General features: G+C 38.2%; 2 protein-coding genes and 1 long non-coding RNA gene across 18 annotated transcripts; all 3 read left to right on the plus strand.

Moving 5' to 3' along the window:
* Window positions 1-2,196: 2,196 nt before the first annotated feature.
* LOC131318376 (uncharacterized) lies at window positions 2,197-5,034 on the plus strand. Of its 2 annotated transcripts, none has more exons than XM_058348077.1 (4): window positions 2,197-2,784; window positions 4,198-4,308; window positions 4,444-4,524; window positions 4,639-5,034. In XM_058348077.1, exons 1-4 carry the CDS (start codon window positions 2,488-2,490, stop codon window positions 4,726-4,728), a joined length of 579 nt encoding a protein of 192 aa, XP_058204060.1. In that variant the 5' UTR covers window positions 2,197-2,487; the 3' UTR covers window positions 4,729-5,034. The 2 variants fall into 2 exon arrangements, with proteins under 2 accessions (XP_058204060.1, XP_058204061.1); XM_058348078.1 differs by having other exon boundaries at window positions 2,279-2,784; window positions 4,648-5,034.
* A 1,786-nt stretch (window positions 5,035-6,820) lies between these two features.
* Window positions 6,821-12,943, plus strand: LOC131318377 (uncharacterized). Of its 15 annotated transcripts, XR_009197676.1 has the most exons (10): window positions 6,821-6,975; window positions 7,300-7,432; window positions 7,721-7,951; window positions 8,046-8,335; window positions 8,447-8,785; window positions 8,900-9,231; window positions 9,365-11,388; window positions 11,498-12,243; window positions 12,390-12,578; window positions 12,744-12,943. XR_009197676.1 is itself a non-coding variant. In XM_058348081.1 (8 exons), exons 5-8 carry the CDS (start codon window positions 9,091-9,093, stop codon window positions 11,645-11,647), a joined length of 570 nt encoding a protein of 189 aa, XP_058204064.1. In that variant the 5' UTR covers window positions 6,821-6,975; window positions 7,300-7,432; window positions 7,721-7,951; window positions 8,046-8,785; window positions 8,900-9,090; the 3' UTR covers window positions 11,648-12,243. The 15 variants fall into 15 exon arrangements, 6 of the variants coding, with proteins under 6 accessions (XP_058204064.1, XP_058204062.1, XP_058204063.1 ...); XR_009197674.1 differs by having other exon boundaries at window positions 8,046-9,231; window positions 11,498-11,876; window positions 11,971-12,243; XR_009197678.1 differs by having other exon boundaries at window positions 8,046-9,231; window positions 9,365-10,852; window positions 10,977-11,388.
* A 38-nt stretch (window positions 12,944-12,981) lies between these two features.
* Window positions 12,982-14,726, plus strand: LOC131318378 (uncharacterized). The gene is made up of 2 exons (XR_009197682.1): window positions 12,982-13,913; window positions 13,990-14,726. It is a non-coding gene; the product is annotated as an uncharacterized LOC131318378 (long non-coding RNA).
* The last annotated feature ends 2,717 nt before the right edge of the window (window positions 14,727-17,443 follow it).

Raw genomic sequence — 17,443 nt, forward strand, 5'->3', positions numbered from 1 at the left:
TAAGGTCTCTGTATACTGACCAAGTACAGCATGGGGGGTTCATGAATGATTGCCACAATGTGGTGTCTGTGTATATTGACTAATTGTTTTGAATGTGGATGCTCAGACATTCTCCTTAATTCTGATAAGTTTAATTGTTTTCCTGTCAGTTTTCTAAAAAAAACAGTGATTTATTGGCAGTTGAGTCATTTTAACTTGTGATTTTTCTGACTTTTCTGCGTTGGTATGTATGTGCATTTAAAACATTTATGGAAAGGTGTAAATCCATAGGGAAATGAATATTTTTTTTTCTTTATATTATTTGGCGCTTTCTTTTTTGTCTTTATTCACTTGAAAATGTCATATCATCCTTATGTCTTATTCTACCTTTCATATTGGAAGCACAATTTTATTGATTCATGTGAATAAGAACAAGAAGAAAAATTGTAAATGGATACAAGTGGAGACGCAAAAGTCATTTCCCAATCCTCAATATTCAATTTATATTATTCCTGTGGCTTGTTGATGGCTGGTGTAGTAGCAATGTTAGAGTTCTTGCCAATGGCGAGGCATTGTCGCTGTTGACAAAAAAAACATAAGAGATGCTTGAAATTGCTGTGGTTATCTCTGTGAGTGAGTTAGCAAGTGACCATGGTATCGTAATGTTATTGGATTTGTTTTGGATGAGCCTATAGTGTGACGTGCAATTGTAAAAGCATTATAAAATCAAATACTGGGCAAATAGTCAAGTTTATTTGAGGGGCCATTTAACATGTATATATTTTAAAAGGGAAATTAATGAGATTTAGCCTGCTCATTGTTTTCTCCTATTTTATATTGAGATTTCTTTGTTAGTCACTGCAAATTGACACTGAAGGTAAGCTGAAACCACAATAATGATTGTTTGCATTTTTAGTGGTTACTATGTTTGTTTGTCTTGATTTCTGGTTTGTCATCATAATCGATCTAGGTATGTATATTTCAAATTTCAATATGACAGGAGTATCTATGGTCTTATCCTTTCAAGATTAAAAAAGTAGGGTAAATTACAACAACTTCCCTTGAGGTTCTTGACTAAGCCATTAGGATCCCTAAATTACTGGAAATTACTATTACCCCAATAACACTAACCTCACCCTGTTCGTCAATTGTTAGTTGACCTAACAAATTATTATGATGTCATGAATTTAATTCTCCAGAATACTGATTTTGATTCATGTTATTTCTCCATAGATAATTCCATCACCCCTAGCATGTCACCTCTCACACGACAACTGAAGCTTAGTTTGTAAAAATTGCTTTATATACCAGTTGAAGTGTGAAAACCGCAATGGCTCCAAATTGGTGAGCACCACTTCTCATTCTAATTTCCACCTCCCCCTTTCTCATTCTAACTTTGTAGCATTGATGTGGTTATTTTTTGGCATAATTTGTTTGACGGTTTCGTGATTCATGAACTGGTGGGGCCATGGAGATGTTGTGATCGAAGTAGGAAGGATGGTAGAGCATAAGGGAGGTCAATAGTACTTTTGATCGTAGGGGGTGATAGATAGGATATTAGAGTGTAGGAATGAAGCTGGCTCATTGTTAGTCTATTGGCAAACAAGTCAAAACAGAGGGTGGGTTACTGGTAGAAGTGTAAGCGTTGTAACCGAATGGTGTTGAGAAAGAAAGAGTGACATGGACGGAGTATCTTAGAGGTTTATGGGTAGAAGATGACGATGAGGGTACCAAAGGGAATTTGTACCACCAGTGAGGGTAATTGAGGGTTTTTATTAACCTTTTTCTCTTACCACCATATGGACAGAAAGTGTGAAAACTGCAATGAATTGAATTTCCAAGACCGTGAGGTATCCCAGCGGATTAGTCAAAACCCTTAAGGGATGTTGGTGTAATTTACCCAAAGAAGGATAGTAGTGTGATTTTTTTGAATCATATAGTGTGATTGAGAATCCCCAAAATGTCAATCCCTTGCTGAAATTTAATATTATTATATCGTTCCAAGCTTCTTCTTGAAATATATATAGAAAATTGTTTTTTCTTTTGATTAAGATGAAAAAAATCTGCTGTAAAATAGAATTTCTTAAATAAGTCCAAAGATGGTAGTATGTCATTGCCAGATCATTTTAATAGACTTTCAGTGTAACGTCTACTTGTAAATAACGTCCTTCTAATGTTTCTAAAGAATCTTGTTTCATTTATCTTTTTACTCCTATTTTGGAAAAAAGGATCTCTTTTATTTTAATTATCCTTTTTTTGTGGGCCACAAAAAAAAAAAGAAGCTAATCTGGCATGAGAAACTTTAGGCATCAAAGCCCGGCCATCCCTTGTTGAAAAAGCACTCGACTTGCGAACAGGGCAGGAGAGAGAGAGAGAGAGAAAAAAAAAAAACCATCATCATTCCAAAAGCAGAAGCCCCAAAAAAGATCTCTAGAGAGAGAGGAAAAAAAAGATAAAGAGAAAGGATTCGAGGTAGAAGAAGGGGTTTTTTTTTCAGAAATCAAGAAGATGCAAACAACCCAGAGGCAAGGAGGCAGCGAGCAGCTACAAACACTGATGCAGCAGACACAGATATCCTCAGGGCCGCCGCCGCCGCAGCCGCAGCTGCATCAGCAAATCTCTGGAACTCTAAGCTTCAATGGAACTCTATCGAAGGAAGATGAAGAGATGTCCAAGTCGGCCCTGTCCACTTTCAGGGCCAAGGAGGAGGAGATCGAGAAGAAGAAGATGGAGGTAAAGGAGAAAGTCCAGCTCCAGCTCGGCCGGATCGAGGAAGAGACCAGACGCTTAGCTAACATTCGCGAGGTATGGTTCTTGTACGGAGGAAGTATGTTGAAAGTGTTGTTGCAGGACGATAAACTGAAGGGTTTTGAGGGTAGATCTAGGGTTCTGTGGTTGGAGGCCAAGTGAGATGTAACCCTAGATAAAACAATTTTCTTAGAATACTTCAAGTAGAGTAAAAGTTTAACTAGCTAAATATCTTTAGGAGCTTAGCTAATAATTTGAAAATTTTATTGCATCTTTCTTGGAATGTGCAAACCCTTATAATTGCGTAATTATGTTTCAAATTTTGATTTAAGAGTTAAAAAAATAGTAAAGTGTGAGAATTGTTCTCAAATGATGGGGAGGTGGTGGATCCATCTCTGATTTGATGCGTCTAGCTTTAAACTTTAGTTGGGAAGAGGGATTTCAGGGTTATTTCGAGAATTGAGGAGTGACTCATCTTGTAGAACTTTAGTCACTTGATTTGGGGGTTTGTGTGTTCTTGTTCAAAACAACACTGTGGAAAAGGGAAAACAAAGTTTGTTCATTTTGTTGGGGCAGAAGGATATAATTGTGTTCCAGGGACAATCAAGAGAAACCATGTTTGTGGAATTGGGTACTCGCTGGAAAAAGTTTTACTCTAAAGTTTATTATCAAGAAATCTCAAGAATTATGTACTCTAACCCCAAGGGGTTGGCCTGGTGGTGGTCAAGGTTTGGGACATAGGGGGTTTAAAAGCTCTCAGGTGCTATCAACTCCTTTTGGGGCCGGTCCATGCGGAGCATTTGCTCCGGCTTTAAGTTGGGCCCCCGCTAGGGGACGGTGGGTTAATGGTCGCCTAGATCAGTTGAGGGGCGTGTAAGCTGTGGCCTGGACACCTGGTTATAAGGAAAAAGAAATTATGTTTTCAATCTGAGGTGTCTTGCAGTCTTGGCGATTCAAAAAAGAAAAGAAAAAAGAGAGATGTCTTGTATTTATTAGACTCTAGAGGTGTCAGTGTTTTGGGGTAGTTTTAGTTTGGGAGTAGGGGTTCTGTACCAAAAGAGAGCATTGGAAGGGAGATGTCTTAATGGTGTATGTCAATTGTTATCTTGTATTCTGTGTTTCTTTATTGTTTGTGTGGAATAATTTCGTTGCTGCGTAACAGTTTTGTCCTTCATCTTCTGATGGGGAAAACATGATACAAGTGAATTATTTGGAACCACTGATTTTTATGGTTTTGCTTTTTCTGTCTTCTCCTATAAGTATGGGTTGAGAAATAAATGTGCAAGGGGCCTAGGAAACAAAAATGAAGCATGATCTTGCATTAACCATGTCAATGGTACACATATTCCATTCTAGTGATAGTTGGGGAATACTTCATGTAAAATGTTGAAGTGGTTTTTGGTATGGTAATTTCTTTTGAATTTACTACCTTCAGTACTTAAATGGTTGAATTGAAATACAATCAACCAGGAACTTGAGTCGTTGGCAGATCCAATGAAGAAAGAAGTCTCACTTGTTCGTAAGAAGATAGATTCGATCAACAAGGAGCTAAAGCCATTGGGGCAGACTTGCCAGAAGAAGGTAAAACACTGACCACCAATTCAATTGTCAAACTTAAGATCCATACGAGTTATGTTCTAAGATTTCACAGTTCATATTTAAAGGGTCACTGTTTGTTTCTCTGGTTCATTTATGTGGTACTTTTGTTGGTCACAGGAGAAAGAGTACAAGGATGCTCTTGAGGCTTTCAATGACAAGAACAAGGAGAAAGTACAGCTAATTTCCAGATTGATGGAGGTTAGTTTCACGCTTACATCTTCAAGTTTACTTTTTCTTGTTTGAAACAAAAGCATAGTTATTCATTTGGTTTCTTGAATTTCAACATCAAACTTTCTTTTTTCTAATTGTGAGGTTGATCAGCTGGTGAGCGAAAGCGAGAGATTGAGGATGAAGAAGCTGGAGGAGTTGAGCAAGTGCATAGAAACGTTTCGTCGGGATTGATAACCTAATGCGGATTAACTAATTAATTAGGTTTGTGTGATGTATTTAAGTAAGAAAACTACTCTATGTATATTGTGGTTTCTTGGGTGTTCTGTTCTATCATTTTCATGTTTGTTTAATTAGCTTTTCGCAGATCGTTTTCTGATTTAGGAAAAGGGGAGTACCCCTAGAAACAAGTTTGTAGCCAAAACAGGTCTTTGGATTCTTCTCACTTTTCTTCTTTTACTTTGTACTTTGTTGTCTCTTCAGTTCTGTAAGTTATGGTGTATTGTTTTGGAAAGGATATGGTTGTTGTGGTGGCTTAAATTGGATGGTTGATGAATCAGTATTTGCACGGAAGCCCCCCGAGTTGGAGGAATTCTGCAAATGCAGTCCAAGAGAATTCATTTTGGGTGGTTGGTGAAAAGGTTTTGTTTGGGAAACTTGTACTGTCAAATTCTGTAGTTCATTAGTCTGTGGTTACTGCATTTGATCATTACTTAAAAGTGTTTTTGTTTCTAAACCTGCTGCTATCATCTTACTGTACTTTTGAAGGTTCAAATTTTTACCATCATTCAGCATGGAAGCTAGTGACACGCCAATGTTTGCGCACACACCGATATCTTTTTCCTTGTGTGTTTTTAGAACTGGATGCTTGGGGTAGCTTGCGTGGATCTCGATTAATTTTGTGGCCTTGAAAATAACGACCGGGAAAACCATGTGTGTGTTTGTTGCACATCTTTTTCAAATAAAATTACATATGGTGCAGATTGATTGGGCCAACTTTAGAATTTCGAAGCCTCTAGGGGGGAAACAAAGTTATTATAGCTCGAGTAAAAGCTATCCACCATGCCAACTACAAATGCGTCCAAACTGAATGTGCTAATTTTTGACATTGATGGGCCAACGGTTTTGAGCACTGCAACTACCATCAAAATTCAAAAGGGGTAACCTCTCACTATCAATTTGAATTCCATGACCAAGAAACTAGAAATAAAGATAGAATTGTCTGTACCCTTATTTCGATCGGCAAATTTTTTTTATTAAGTTGAATAACAGAGTACAACGAGCTACATGGATAAAAGCAAAGACAACCTCTTTAAAAGGGAAAAACATTCCAGCGAGGTTGGCTCATAGCGCCTACACAAAATAGGTGCTAAACCATCCTCCAGAAAGGGGAAAAAGTTGGCAAGGTACCAACAGATAACGAGTTAAAACAAACGACCCATTTCTATTGAATCCTCCAAGCTTGTAATCTTAACAGCTAGATCAATCTTTGTGAAAAGTCTGTGTCAATAGACTTTTCACGATCTGTAAACGACCCATTTGTGTGGACTCATAATGGACCCCACATAATAATTTGTGCATGATATGTGTATGAAAAATCTGTGTCAATAGACTTTTTGATCTTCTAATCCTTGATTAACTGATTCCTTGATTAGCTGAAACACCTTTGCATTGGTCCATCAACCATTGCCTTCCCTTTCTTTCTTCTTTCTTAAAGCAACAATTTTGTTCACTTGAACCACATAAATTCTTCATCAAAAATTGCGTACGTTCGCTTCCTTCAATACCAATATACCACACGACCACTACTGCCGGCTCGCACACAGCACACAGCGCACACCTTTAGATTAAGTTATTGTAGATTTTGTTTTGAATCTTCTTTTTTGTCTTATATCTTATAGAGTACTTTACAAAAAGGCAAAGGGTGGAGTTTTTTTTCCATTATTAAATCTCATCCCCTGTCTTAAGGAATAAGGACTACTATTATATAAAAAATATATATAAAGATCTAGCGATTCCGAGCCTATATAAGTTTTTTTTTGAATAGATAGAAGAGATTATTTTAAATCATTATTTGAAGTACATAGTACAAACCCGAATGAGAAATGTTAGGTGTAAAGAAAATGAACAAAGAAAATACCTTTAAAGTGTATTTGAACCGTTCATGTACACTTTAAGGGTATTTTCTTTGTCCCTAACACTCACCTATAAGCAGACGGAGAGACTCAAACTCCTGACTTCATTAGTGAAGTCCTGCCACGTGCCAACTGGAGCTAGCCTAGTTGGTTGGATGAATCTATATATGTTGGGGATATAGTTTTTTTTTTAACGTATAATAACCATACTTTTCGAAATTCTTGCAGTGGCGCTGCCAGCACTCGTTCCCCTCCATCCTTGCTTGCAGTTGATAGAAAAAGAAAAACTCCACGTCCAACTCAAGAATCGGTACATCCAGAAGCCGTAAAACTAGGGTTTCAAGCGGTAACTAGGTTTGTTCTTATTAACTTTTAGATTTTGATTGTCTGTTTCTTCGTTGATGCTTCATTGTGATTTGTCCTAAATTTTTTTAAAACTAGGGTTTTTAGACGTTGTGCTTCGTTTAAGCGGTAACTAGGGTTTCGATTGTCTGTTTCATTGTCATGCTTCATGGATTCATTCTGTGTCCATGCAGATGTAAGTCTAATGATGACGGTATATTTCCATATGTGTCCGTATGCAATATGCATCTACAGAAAAATTACAGGTTCCAGATTTTGTGATTGCTCTCTGGAACGCTAACTTACTTCTGTACGTTATTTGCCCTAGGGTTTTGTAGCAACGGATCGAATTTTAACTGAAATTCTGAGGCAGCAGGATGAGCTGGAGATGGCTTATGGTGTTGAAATTCGTTTGGACACTCTCTATCTTGCTTGTGACATTACCATAAGACATTCCAACGGTTTGTTTTGTCGATTTCTTGATTCAGTTTTGGAGAATGTTCTTTAGAAGGAAAACACTCATTATTTTTGCTTGTGATTAATGGTTGAGCGTAATGGTTTTCGATGTTGGAAAGCATCTTTTGAAGGGTTATTTTACGAAAAATTCTCCCAAAACCATCTTTTGGAAACCGTCAACCAAACAATCCAATGTTTCTCTAAATGAACTCAGAAAACAGGTTCTAAATTTTGTAATCAAACACTTAGATTCTCACCAGTGTTTGTTATATTTCATTTGTGTTTTTTCACAGTTTTATCTGCAAATGAAGAAGTGGGTTCTAACAATTTTGAGGATTTGCTCCAAAAAAAGGCATTCGGGTTGGTGAAGAATGCCTGTTTGAGATTGAGGCGTGACCTCGACACTGATGCAGAGGAGAATGCTTTGGATATTGATGAATACTTGTTGTGTCGAGCGCTTGTTGAATTGGAGGAAATTAAGAAAGAGAAGGTTCATGGAAAACGATTTTGGATTCCTTGTTTGAGTAGTTCATTTGTCTTCTTTCAACTTTGGCAGATTTCCAATAAGAAGACTTGATGCACAGTTAATGTTGTTTGGAATTATTCTCTTACAGGTAGAAAAGGAATATCAAGATTTGATGGACAAGTGGGATAGGTTTATTAGGAAGTCAAAACCAATAGTAAAGTGGAGGAATAGGTGCAATAGGAGAGGTGAAAAGCTACAAATGTTAGAACAACTGCGCCAAGGGCTGGTTTCTTTTATGCAGGAGGCTGAAGCGGACAAGAAGACATAAATGAATCCCATTTTTGGGATGGCTGAGCTTTTTAGTTCTCTTTTAACTGTGTTGCTTCTAGCACACGAGAATCACAAACAAAACCTTGCTGTTACACCACGTTTAATTGCAAAGGTGTAAAATAACTTGCAGTTTTTTGGTGGTTTGCCTGGTGTTATGAAATGCTCTTTGGGCATTTTTTCATTCTTAATGACATTTCTTTTTGGGGGATGGTTGCTGGTGCAGGAAGCAAGCCCCTTGACTGGGTTTCCAGCTTCCTGGCTCCTTTGCGGCTCAAAACCTTTGTTGGAGGACCTGGAATCAAGATTGGCTGAGAGGTTAATTTGACAAGTGCATGTTAGATTTGATTAGCCGGGCCTTGTTGAGACAGAAGTCTGGACCTGGACCTGGACCTGGACCTTTAGGCTCACTTCTCTTCCTATATGGCTCTGGTAGAGGAAGGACGGAGCATGCAAAAGCTCTTGCGAAACAACTTTTCGATGATGACAAATTGCTAACTGAAGTTGACATGTCAGATTATAGGGATTCAGATTCTCTCTCATGCCTGTTTGGTGCCTTCCCTAGGTTTTCATCTGCCAGTTCGTTTTGTTTTTAGCTTGTTACTCAATTTTTTTGGTCCCTGATAATAATGGTTTTGTAACGTTTACCTGAGCATATTTTTTTCTTCTGGTCCAATAGTGGCGAAGAATGTGGTGCTGGAGAATTACTTACAGAGGTTGTGAAGAAGAGGCCTTTTGGTGTTATCTTGTTGGACAACGTTGATATGTCCCATCCTGCTGTCACAAGAACTTCTGATCAAAATTTTAAGTCATGGAAGAGTATTAGATGGCTTAGGAAATATTGTGTATTTCACGAATACATTGATTGTCATGACATCAAATGTTGTAGATTACATGTTCGATCAGTGGGGCTGCAGATGTTGGTCTCAAAACGCCCCCATGAAAGACAAGTTCTGTCATGATTCACCATATCCTGAACATCGATGTGCCTATCTCTCTCTTTTGACGGAGGTAAGTTCACTAGTAAGAATATGAAATTTTTTTTTTCCGGACTCAAGGAGCACATCTCGGGTCTATCCAATTGTGCACATCTCTAATTTTAAACCATTATTCTGATACTCTCTGAGGGTCACATATTATGCAGGCAAAAAAATATGTCAAACCTGAGTTGTTTGAGAAACTGGATGAAGTGATGGTTTTTGAAGCCCTCTCCTACGAACAAAATAGGGCTGTTGGTAGGCTCCAGCCGAGGGACATTGCCAGCTCCATCGCAGGAAGAAGACTGATCTTATACCCATCTGAGACTGCATTGTGTGAGATTGTTGTGAGGGAGTCAGTTTGGCCATATGTATGTTTATATTCTCAATTTAATGACTATTAAATCTTTACATGCTGACTTGTGTACTGAACATTCATTTCACAATCCAGAATAAGGTTTGGGATCCGTGGGCCGCAGTGATCTTGAATTTTGAGGTATTTAAGTGTAGTAATGGGTCATGTGTGTAGGTTATTCGCTTAATTATAGACATATAGTCTTCTTGGTAGGGTCGAAATGGCTGGAAGGAAGGGATGGTTATGTGATGAATTGGATTTCCTTAGCCGTTTAGGGAAGAGAGTGGAAAGGAGAGGAAAAGAGAGAAGACTTCGATCTGAGCCTTTCGGATTTCTTTCCTTGGGGGAATTTGAGGAAAGGAACTGGGTTTAAATGAATTCTTTCAATAAGTACTTGACCTCTTGACTCCTGCCTTCCCTTCCATTCTGTTATCTTTTCAAAGAACAACGTTTTGTCAGCGGTTAGGCATTTGATTGACTGTTATGGCCTTCCTCTGATTTGTGTAGGCTTGATTGTTCTGGCCAAGCACCGTCAGGTTGATCCAAATTTAGAGGATGTAAGTTCAGTTAGAACCACAGAGATCAGGCTCAACTTAGCGTTTAGTTTATCGATCTGTTGTTACTTGTTAGGTCAAAGTAACATCAACGATATGTTTTACTTATACCGTGGCTATTTTCCTGAAGGCCTAGAGGGTTTAGCATGAATATTTTCATGGGGAAGAGCTGTAATAGAAACATTCAAGGTGCAACTTTTTAACTTCACTTTGAGAACCTCTATCAACCGCCATGATATATTATCATCTGCTCAGTACCAGAACTTTCATAAAAGATTCTGAATTGTGGAACATTACACTTTTTACAAATTTTTTGAAATGCTCACTTAGTGGAATCTGTGCAGGGCCCAAATCTTTCTGGGAGTTTTGGCCTGGCCAAATATAAACGCAACTTTATCTAATTGTACAGCAATTTTGGTACAAATCTTTGAAATGTAGGGGCTTTTGTTGCCAGTGATGGTTGCATTCTCTTTGAGCTAGGATCTGCTCAAAAATGGCATAATGTCAACCTCATTTAGTTTGTGTAAAAGGTGCTCTCACCATAGTTATATCGTCCTATCACGTGAGGTTTAGATTTCTTCTAACCTTTGAGTTCTTCTAAGGATTATCTTTTTTCATTTTGCTGAAAATATAAAATCCAATTCTTTTTTGTTGGCAGCAGATCTCAGGGTTCAAGGCATACTTTTAGATGTTCCATCTCGTTTAGTAACTATACAACTTACACGTCTTTCCATCTTTGTTGGTAGGTATATATCCGCTCTAAACTATATTTTGCTTTGGGCTTGTACTGTAACATAAATAGTAAGCAAACCCTTTTTCAAGAAGCTTGATGTGATGGCCTGAAATGACCTGTTTTATGTTCGTGTCAAGGGTGGAAAAGCTATGAAGGTTTGGCTCGAAGAGAATGTGGTCCCTGTGCTGTTTGATATTCTTGCAAACAATGAAATAGATGATATTAGTTGTCTACATAGATGCCCTGATGGGAACAAAGCAGTTGTCCTATAGATCCTAGAAGTGTGGCACTTACCTGGAAGATTTGTTCTTGATGCATTTTAAGGAATCTTTAAAGGAATTCAGAATTATGTACCACAATGAGAAGGAACGAGTCAATAAAATCTACTTATTGCGTCACGACTTCTTTACTTTGATGAATCTGCTAAATGCGAAGGCTGTGGTAGATTTCACCTGTGTTGTTGACACTGTGCAGAAGTTGCTTAATGCAGTTGATGATCTCATAAGCAATGCAGTCGATGCCCTTTTTGTACTCAATGAGTGTATACTGGTACCGATTATCTCAGCTGTGCATTTGCTCCCAGTGGATAGATAATACTCTTTTTAAAAGCATTCCCTGGAATTTTGCATTTGTTCTTATTTACAAAGTTTTATTGTAGGAAACTTCAAACTGTTCCAATGAGGAGACAAAGCCTCTAGAGAAAGAGAGGTCAAGCAAGAGGCCTATGAATCAGGTTCAGGGCCTTTGCATGTTATTGGCCAATAGAATGGTCGGACAAAATCAGGCAATTGATGTTGTAGGCTTGTAGCAGAGGCATTGCTGAAATCTATTCTTCCTGATGATCTGTCACATCGACCTACTATGTCACTCCTATTTTTGGGTCTCACTAGTGTTGGTCAGGCTGATCTTGTAAGAAGTCTTGCTGAGAATTTTGTCTGTGACGATGGGACGGACCTACTTATTGATGTTGACTTGTCTAAGTACATAGACTCGGACTCACTTTTTTGACTCCTATACGGGCCTTTGGAGCTATTGATGTATGGCCTCTTTATACTGCTTTTTAGCTTTTTACTTTTACTACTATAACAATTTTCAGCCAATGACATGTACTTTTGTGGTATGTTGGTGTAGTAGCCATGGCCAACATGGTTTTCCACTGTTAGAGCTTGTCCAGTGAGGCCACACAACATTCTTGTATTTTCACAAGTGGAGCAGGCACACATTTCTGTTTTCAGTGCGTTACTTTCAGTTCTTGATCAAGGTACGATGTGTGACTTGGAAGGACGTACTGTAGATTTCAGACGCACTGTTGTTATCTTTGCCTCGGATATGGGGAATAGCAAGATTCTTGCACAACTTGTCGGACATGATCCATACGATTCTTCTATTGAAGTTATGCAACAGGTAAATAACTTGTTACTGAAAAAGATAATGTTTTCAGATTTGGCTAGACATGGATATCGCTTTGTTTAATGATTCTTTATCGCCCCATATTTACATGTTCCAAATATTGTTGCAATAACTTTTCTCTGCTTTTTTATTTAATGTAGAAGAAAAAAGGCTTTTGGTCTGAGTTGCTGAACCAGATAGATGAGATTGTATGTTTCAATCCTTTTGCTCGTGAGCAACTGAGGAAAGTTGCTAGGTTATCAATGAGGGCTGGTCGTCACCTGACAGATGGTCCGCCTCTTGCATTATCCACATCAATTTTGCATTTGTTCAATACAGCTAGTGATCCAGTATACTCGTTTGACCAACTGTTGAATTTTTATGTTGTCTCTTTTGAGAATGTCATAATTCCATGTCATTCTTGTGAGTTGGCCCAACTGAACAGTTCTTTTAAATGTAATCTTGAATATTCTATTGAGTTCGTACTTCCTCATGTATCGAATTTTCTTGTTTAGGTTTTCAAAAGAGTTCCCTGTGCCTTGGAATATACAGTCTCATTTCTCGCCAAGGGCCTCATCAACTGTGGAAGCAACGCTCACTGAAGTAGTGGGCATTCGCGTCTCTGTCAATCATTGGGTAACTAATTGAAAATGAAAGTAATGTGACATGAATATGACATGTTTTTTAAAGTTCGAATTGGAGGTCCTTTTCTTTTTTTTCCTTCTTCCAATTGTGTGACTTTGATTTGGGATTAGGTGCTTGGGATAGGACTAAGGGCACCTAATCCCATGTTTTCTTTCGTTTGGTTCCCGCTCCCGCACGCGAGATTGCTAATACCAAGACTAAATTTTTCCACATATGGGGGGTGGGTGTGTTGGGACTGTTAATCCGGGATAAAAGAAACGCGGAAAGGAACTTCGCGAGAATTGCAAAATTGCAACTCGTATAAAACCCTCTCTTTCACTCTTCTTCTTCTTGCTCTCTACACCAGAGCAGCTCTGAGGCGATTTGACAACTTCGCCATTCTCTCAAAATTTCTCTTGAACCTGGTACTCTCTCTCTCTCTCTCTCTCCCCTTTGTTTTCGTTTGAGAAACCTGGTACTTCCGAAATTGAATCGAACTTGGTACTTCTGAATCTGTTTCTGAAACCCTAGATCTGTTTCTAAACCTTAGAATTTGTTTTCATTTTTAGTGATAGAACCAGTTTCTAAACCCTAGAACATGTTTCATTTTTACATATTTGTGTTCTACCCACTTGATCAAATTGAAAAGAAAACACTTGATCAAACAGAGTTTGGATTGAAACTAAGAAATTGAGGTATTGATGACTAAAAGCTGAAAGGGTCTAACTGAAGTGGCTTAAAATTTAATAAAATTCAGATTAAAAAGAGGAGAAAGATCTCATCTTGACTTGTAAGTCTGATTCCTAATACAAGTATGTTGATGATGCTTGCCACAAGGCATCTTTCATGCATTTTGCAATGGTGGTTTTGCCTGAATGTATTCAGTTTAAAACATGGAGGAAGACTTACATGAGTTCTCTTTAAAAGTAACGCCATGAGTTAGCCCAAAGATTATTATTGTGCTGCATTACTGTATGTTTTTCAAATATTGATCGCAGTTGTCTTTGTATGAATTCTACAACAGTACTAAATTTGTTCCCAGTCAGCTCTTGGAACTCGATGTGCAGGAAACTTGGAAGCTTTTTTTCCAATCATCTCTAGCTTACCATCCATTCCTAAATGGATGGTAAGCTAGAGATGATTGGAAACTTGGAAGCAAGCTTGGAAGCTTTTTGGCTCTTGCGTCTGTTGTTGGATGATTCTGGGGGTAGTCATTGTGGTGTTCTGTTTTGTAGTTAGTTTGGTGTTCTATTGTGTGTCCTGCTAGTGTGTTTGAGCTCCTGTTGTTGGTGATCCTTGGACTTGTGTCTTGAGTCTGTCTCGTGATATTTTGGAGCCTCGTTGGCTCTCTGATAATCTGGGTGATTCAAATACTGTGGGGACGATTCAAAATGTTGAGAGGAACCAAGAATGGTTCTGAATCAGGTCGACTAATGCTTGGAATCTTTGGAGAACTGGGAAAGGCTGATTCTGTTGATGATGTTGAAGATTAGATGGCATGGGATGGGGACTGTATCTAGATGCAAACATGGCAAAAAGGGCTACAGATGTATATCTTGGGTAACGAGGGCCCGAGATTTCCACTTGGCTTTTTTCAGATGGATTTGAGGGATGCAAGCTGCTCTAATTATGCTGCATCTTAAGGCTTCATTGGTTTTACTTTGTGTAATGGTTACACTCTCTAGGGCCTGCCCTAGGTTGCTTTGATTCTGTTGTAGTTTGGTTGGAACCTTTCCAACCATTTTACTTTTGGGTTTGGTCAGGTATGTTAACCATGTAAATAACCAATTGCATTGTATGTCAACCATTGGTTAGGTATGTTAACCATGACTGTGAGGAATTTTTTTGATAATGCACAGGTTATGTCAACTCAATGTATGCCCAAGTTGTGGAATGCAGAGGTTATTGTTTGGGATTTTTTTTGAAAAATTGTTTGGAATGCCCAGGTCATGAATTGCTTGGGAAAGTGTATTGCTTGGGTTTCCTTATTGGCTTAAAGAGAGAAATTGCTTAACCGCCACCACCAGATTTGACGAACCGGCGGCCCGCTCCGCTGTGAACCCTACAAGATGCTGGACCTCAATAATGACGGGATGTTTAAGATACTTTAAATATCCATCAAATAATAATTTTACACTACAAGAAGATTGAAGTAATGCACACAAATGTTGCAAAACGTAAAATATCACTTAGTACGGAAAAATACAAGAGTTCTAGTGCAAATTATGACTTTAGTTGATGATGTTGGATAACATACATTTTCGATGCTAAGTGTTGATATATTTATTGGAGATCAATGATCGATATTATATGATATGATATGAAAAGCATTAAAAAAGCGCAAACTGAAAATTGTGAACCTCTTGAAAATGTACGATTTATTTTTATCTGGGAAAATGTACGAAATTAAAAGGCAACAAATTGACAAAAACGTGAATAAAAAAGAACAAAGATACTCCTTTTGTTTTTATCCCTGCAAGAGGTGGATGCAAGGGCATTTGACTCAACCAATTAACGAACCACAAATAAGTTACGTAACTACACATTCCCAAGCGAGGTTCGAACCTGTTTGTGTTGTGCCATAACACGAAGTTGTGAATATTACACATCAACAAGTGATAAACAAGAACACAAGATTTACGTGGTTCTGCTCAAGCACAAAGCAATAACATACTCTACGGGGATAAGAGCAAGATAATCTCTATTATAAAACAGAAGAGTGTGGGGACAAGTTGTTGGAATGGCTAGGATTGATTTGATCCAAGGGCTGAGAGGTATTCTCCTCATCTCATTAAAAAGCCCATTTCATTAAAGAGCCCACATTTTAAAGCTAATTACACAACTGACATACATGCCTCGCCACCACATTCCAAAACGTATTCACCGTACTTCGTCTTTTGAAACCCCCACGCCAGAATTCCACTCTCTCTCTCTCTCTCAAGGCACCACCTCCATCGTCCTCTCTCCCTCCTTTGTAAGTTCAATGTTTTATTCGTTTAGTACCCTTTTCTGTTTTGAAGTTTGCAATTATTGCTGGGTTTTTGGTTTCTTATTAATCACCCATAGCATACGTTTGCTTTCAAGGCGTTTGTTAAAATGCATGGTAGAAATAGAATGAACTCCATTCAGACATCTTAAAAAAAGCCAAGGAAACAGAAGCAAAAAAAATTTATGGACTCTTCAAATTCCAAATATCATTCAAAACTCCCCAGCATATAGGCTCTTTTTCCCCATCCCTTTTGAAAAAAACAAAATGAAATGAAATAAGCAGCAAATTGTAGACGAAAAGCAGAACTCAAAGGAAAAAAGACCTACCAGCATTATTTTTTTGATCAGTACTTACTGGCAATTCTGGTGCAAGAGAAGTATTCTTAAGCCAATTAAGCAAATAGGCCCGAGGAAAACAGAAAATAGTTTTGGAAAGAAATCGCGGGAAGTGTAGGGACCCAGAGGCTCGGATTCACTTGATCCAATAGTCTTTTTCCTTTTGTTCCCTTAAATTGTGGTCAAGAAGCCTATTGTTGCATATACAAGTTGACAGGTCAGCTGTTTCGAGTAATAATCTTCACATCTTTCTTATACATTATAACTTTTGGTTGATACTGTGGAACTGTACAATGTTGCATGGGGACCAATTTTGCTTTAATGATTACCAATAATCCTTCTTCCTTGATGGTTTTAGTGCTCTTACATTCTTGGCCTGAGTTGATAAGAAAGATTGACAAATTCTATTTATTTCGGTGGGTTGCTTATGTGGTGGTTCGATGAGCTTTTTTTCTTATAATTTTTTGGGCTTTTGTTTGGAGACCGTAGCTCAATGATTCCCTTCTTGAAGTGATTTCTTTTGGAGGCCGACACTTGAACTGTCATATTTATTGTAGCTTCTCATTTCGGTGTACCTCAGACTTTTATGAACTTTTCTTATCTCTAAGACACCTTATGGTGTTTACATGATTCAGTGCCAAAATGCTTGGTTGCTATGGCTTATGGACAATACCCTGGTAGCTTGGATCAATACTGATTTTGGTTGCTGCACTAATTTCTAGGTGGTGCTCGGCATTTTCATGCTTCAAGCAGACAGAGGCTCATTTTGAATCAATACTTCAAGTTGGTTTGTGCTCTCCTATCTCTTAGTTGGGTTTATGCACATTCTGTGTCGGGTTGTGATCTGAAAACTCTTTTCCTTTTTTGCTTTGTACTGTTTCTTTTTAATTTTATCAAATTTGTGCTGAGTTGCAGATGATTGTCGTGGGGTAATCCTTTTTTTTATATCAATAAAAAAAATCTTCGCCATTCAAGAAAAATGGGTTAATTTCCAGCAATTTGGAACTACTTAAAAAATTTTAGCTACCCACAAATTGAAATAATGTTTTGAGCCACTATCAAGATTCAAAGGGTAATTTCAATTTCAACCGAGGTGAGTAGTGCCGTAGGCACGGGCAAGCACTAGTTCACTATAAACGGGAAGAGAAACAAAGAGCCGGCTATAATCGTAACTCTAGCTATAATCGTAACCCTCAATGAAGCACCAAACAGATATTTAAGGACAAAACTCTGGTGGAACCCGAAAGGGGGACACAAACCTTAGATG

The sequence above is a fragment of the Rhododendron vialii genome, chromosome 3a, assembly GCF_030253575.1.
Source record: "Rhododendron vialii isolate Sample 1 chromosome 3a, ASM3025357v1".
Lineage (NCBI taxonomy): Eukaryota > Viridiplantae > Streptophyta > Magnoliopsida > Ericales > Ericaceae > Rhododendron > Rhododendron vialii.

Excerpts from the sequence above, each read along its gene's own strand:
- LOC131318376 (XM_058348077.1), top strand. The coding sequence starts at position 2,488 with ATGCAAACAACCCAGAGGCAAGGAGGCAGCGAGCAGCTACAAACACTG. Across the intron at positions 2,785-4,197 it reads GCTTAGCTAACATTCGCGAG|GAACTTGAGTCGTTGGCAGA; the intron begins GTATGGTTCTTG and ends ACAATCAACCAG. Across the intron at positions 4,525-4,638 it reads TAATTTCCAGATTGATGGAG|GTTGATCAGCTGGTGAGCGA; the intron begins GTTAGTTTCACG and ends TCTAATTGTGAG.
- LOC131318377 (XM_058348080.1), top strand. The coding sequence starts at position 9,091 with ATGACATCAAATGTTGTAGATTACATGTTCGATCAGTGGGGCTGCAGA. Across the intron at positions 9,569-11,313 it reads GGGAGTCAGTTTGGCCATAT|AAGTTGCTTAATGCAGTTGA; the intron begins GTATGTTTATAT and ends GACACTGTGCAG. Across the intron at positions 11,389-11,497 it reads TACTCAATGAGTGTATACTG|GAAACTTCAAACTGTTCCAA; the intron begins GTACCGATTATC and ends GTTTTATTGTAG.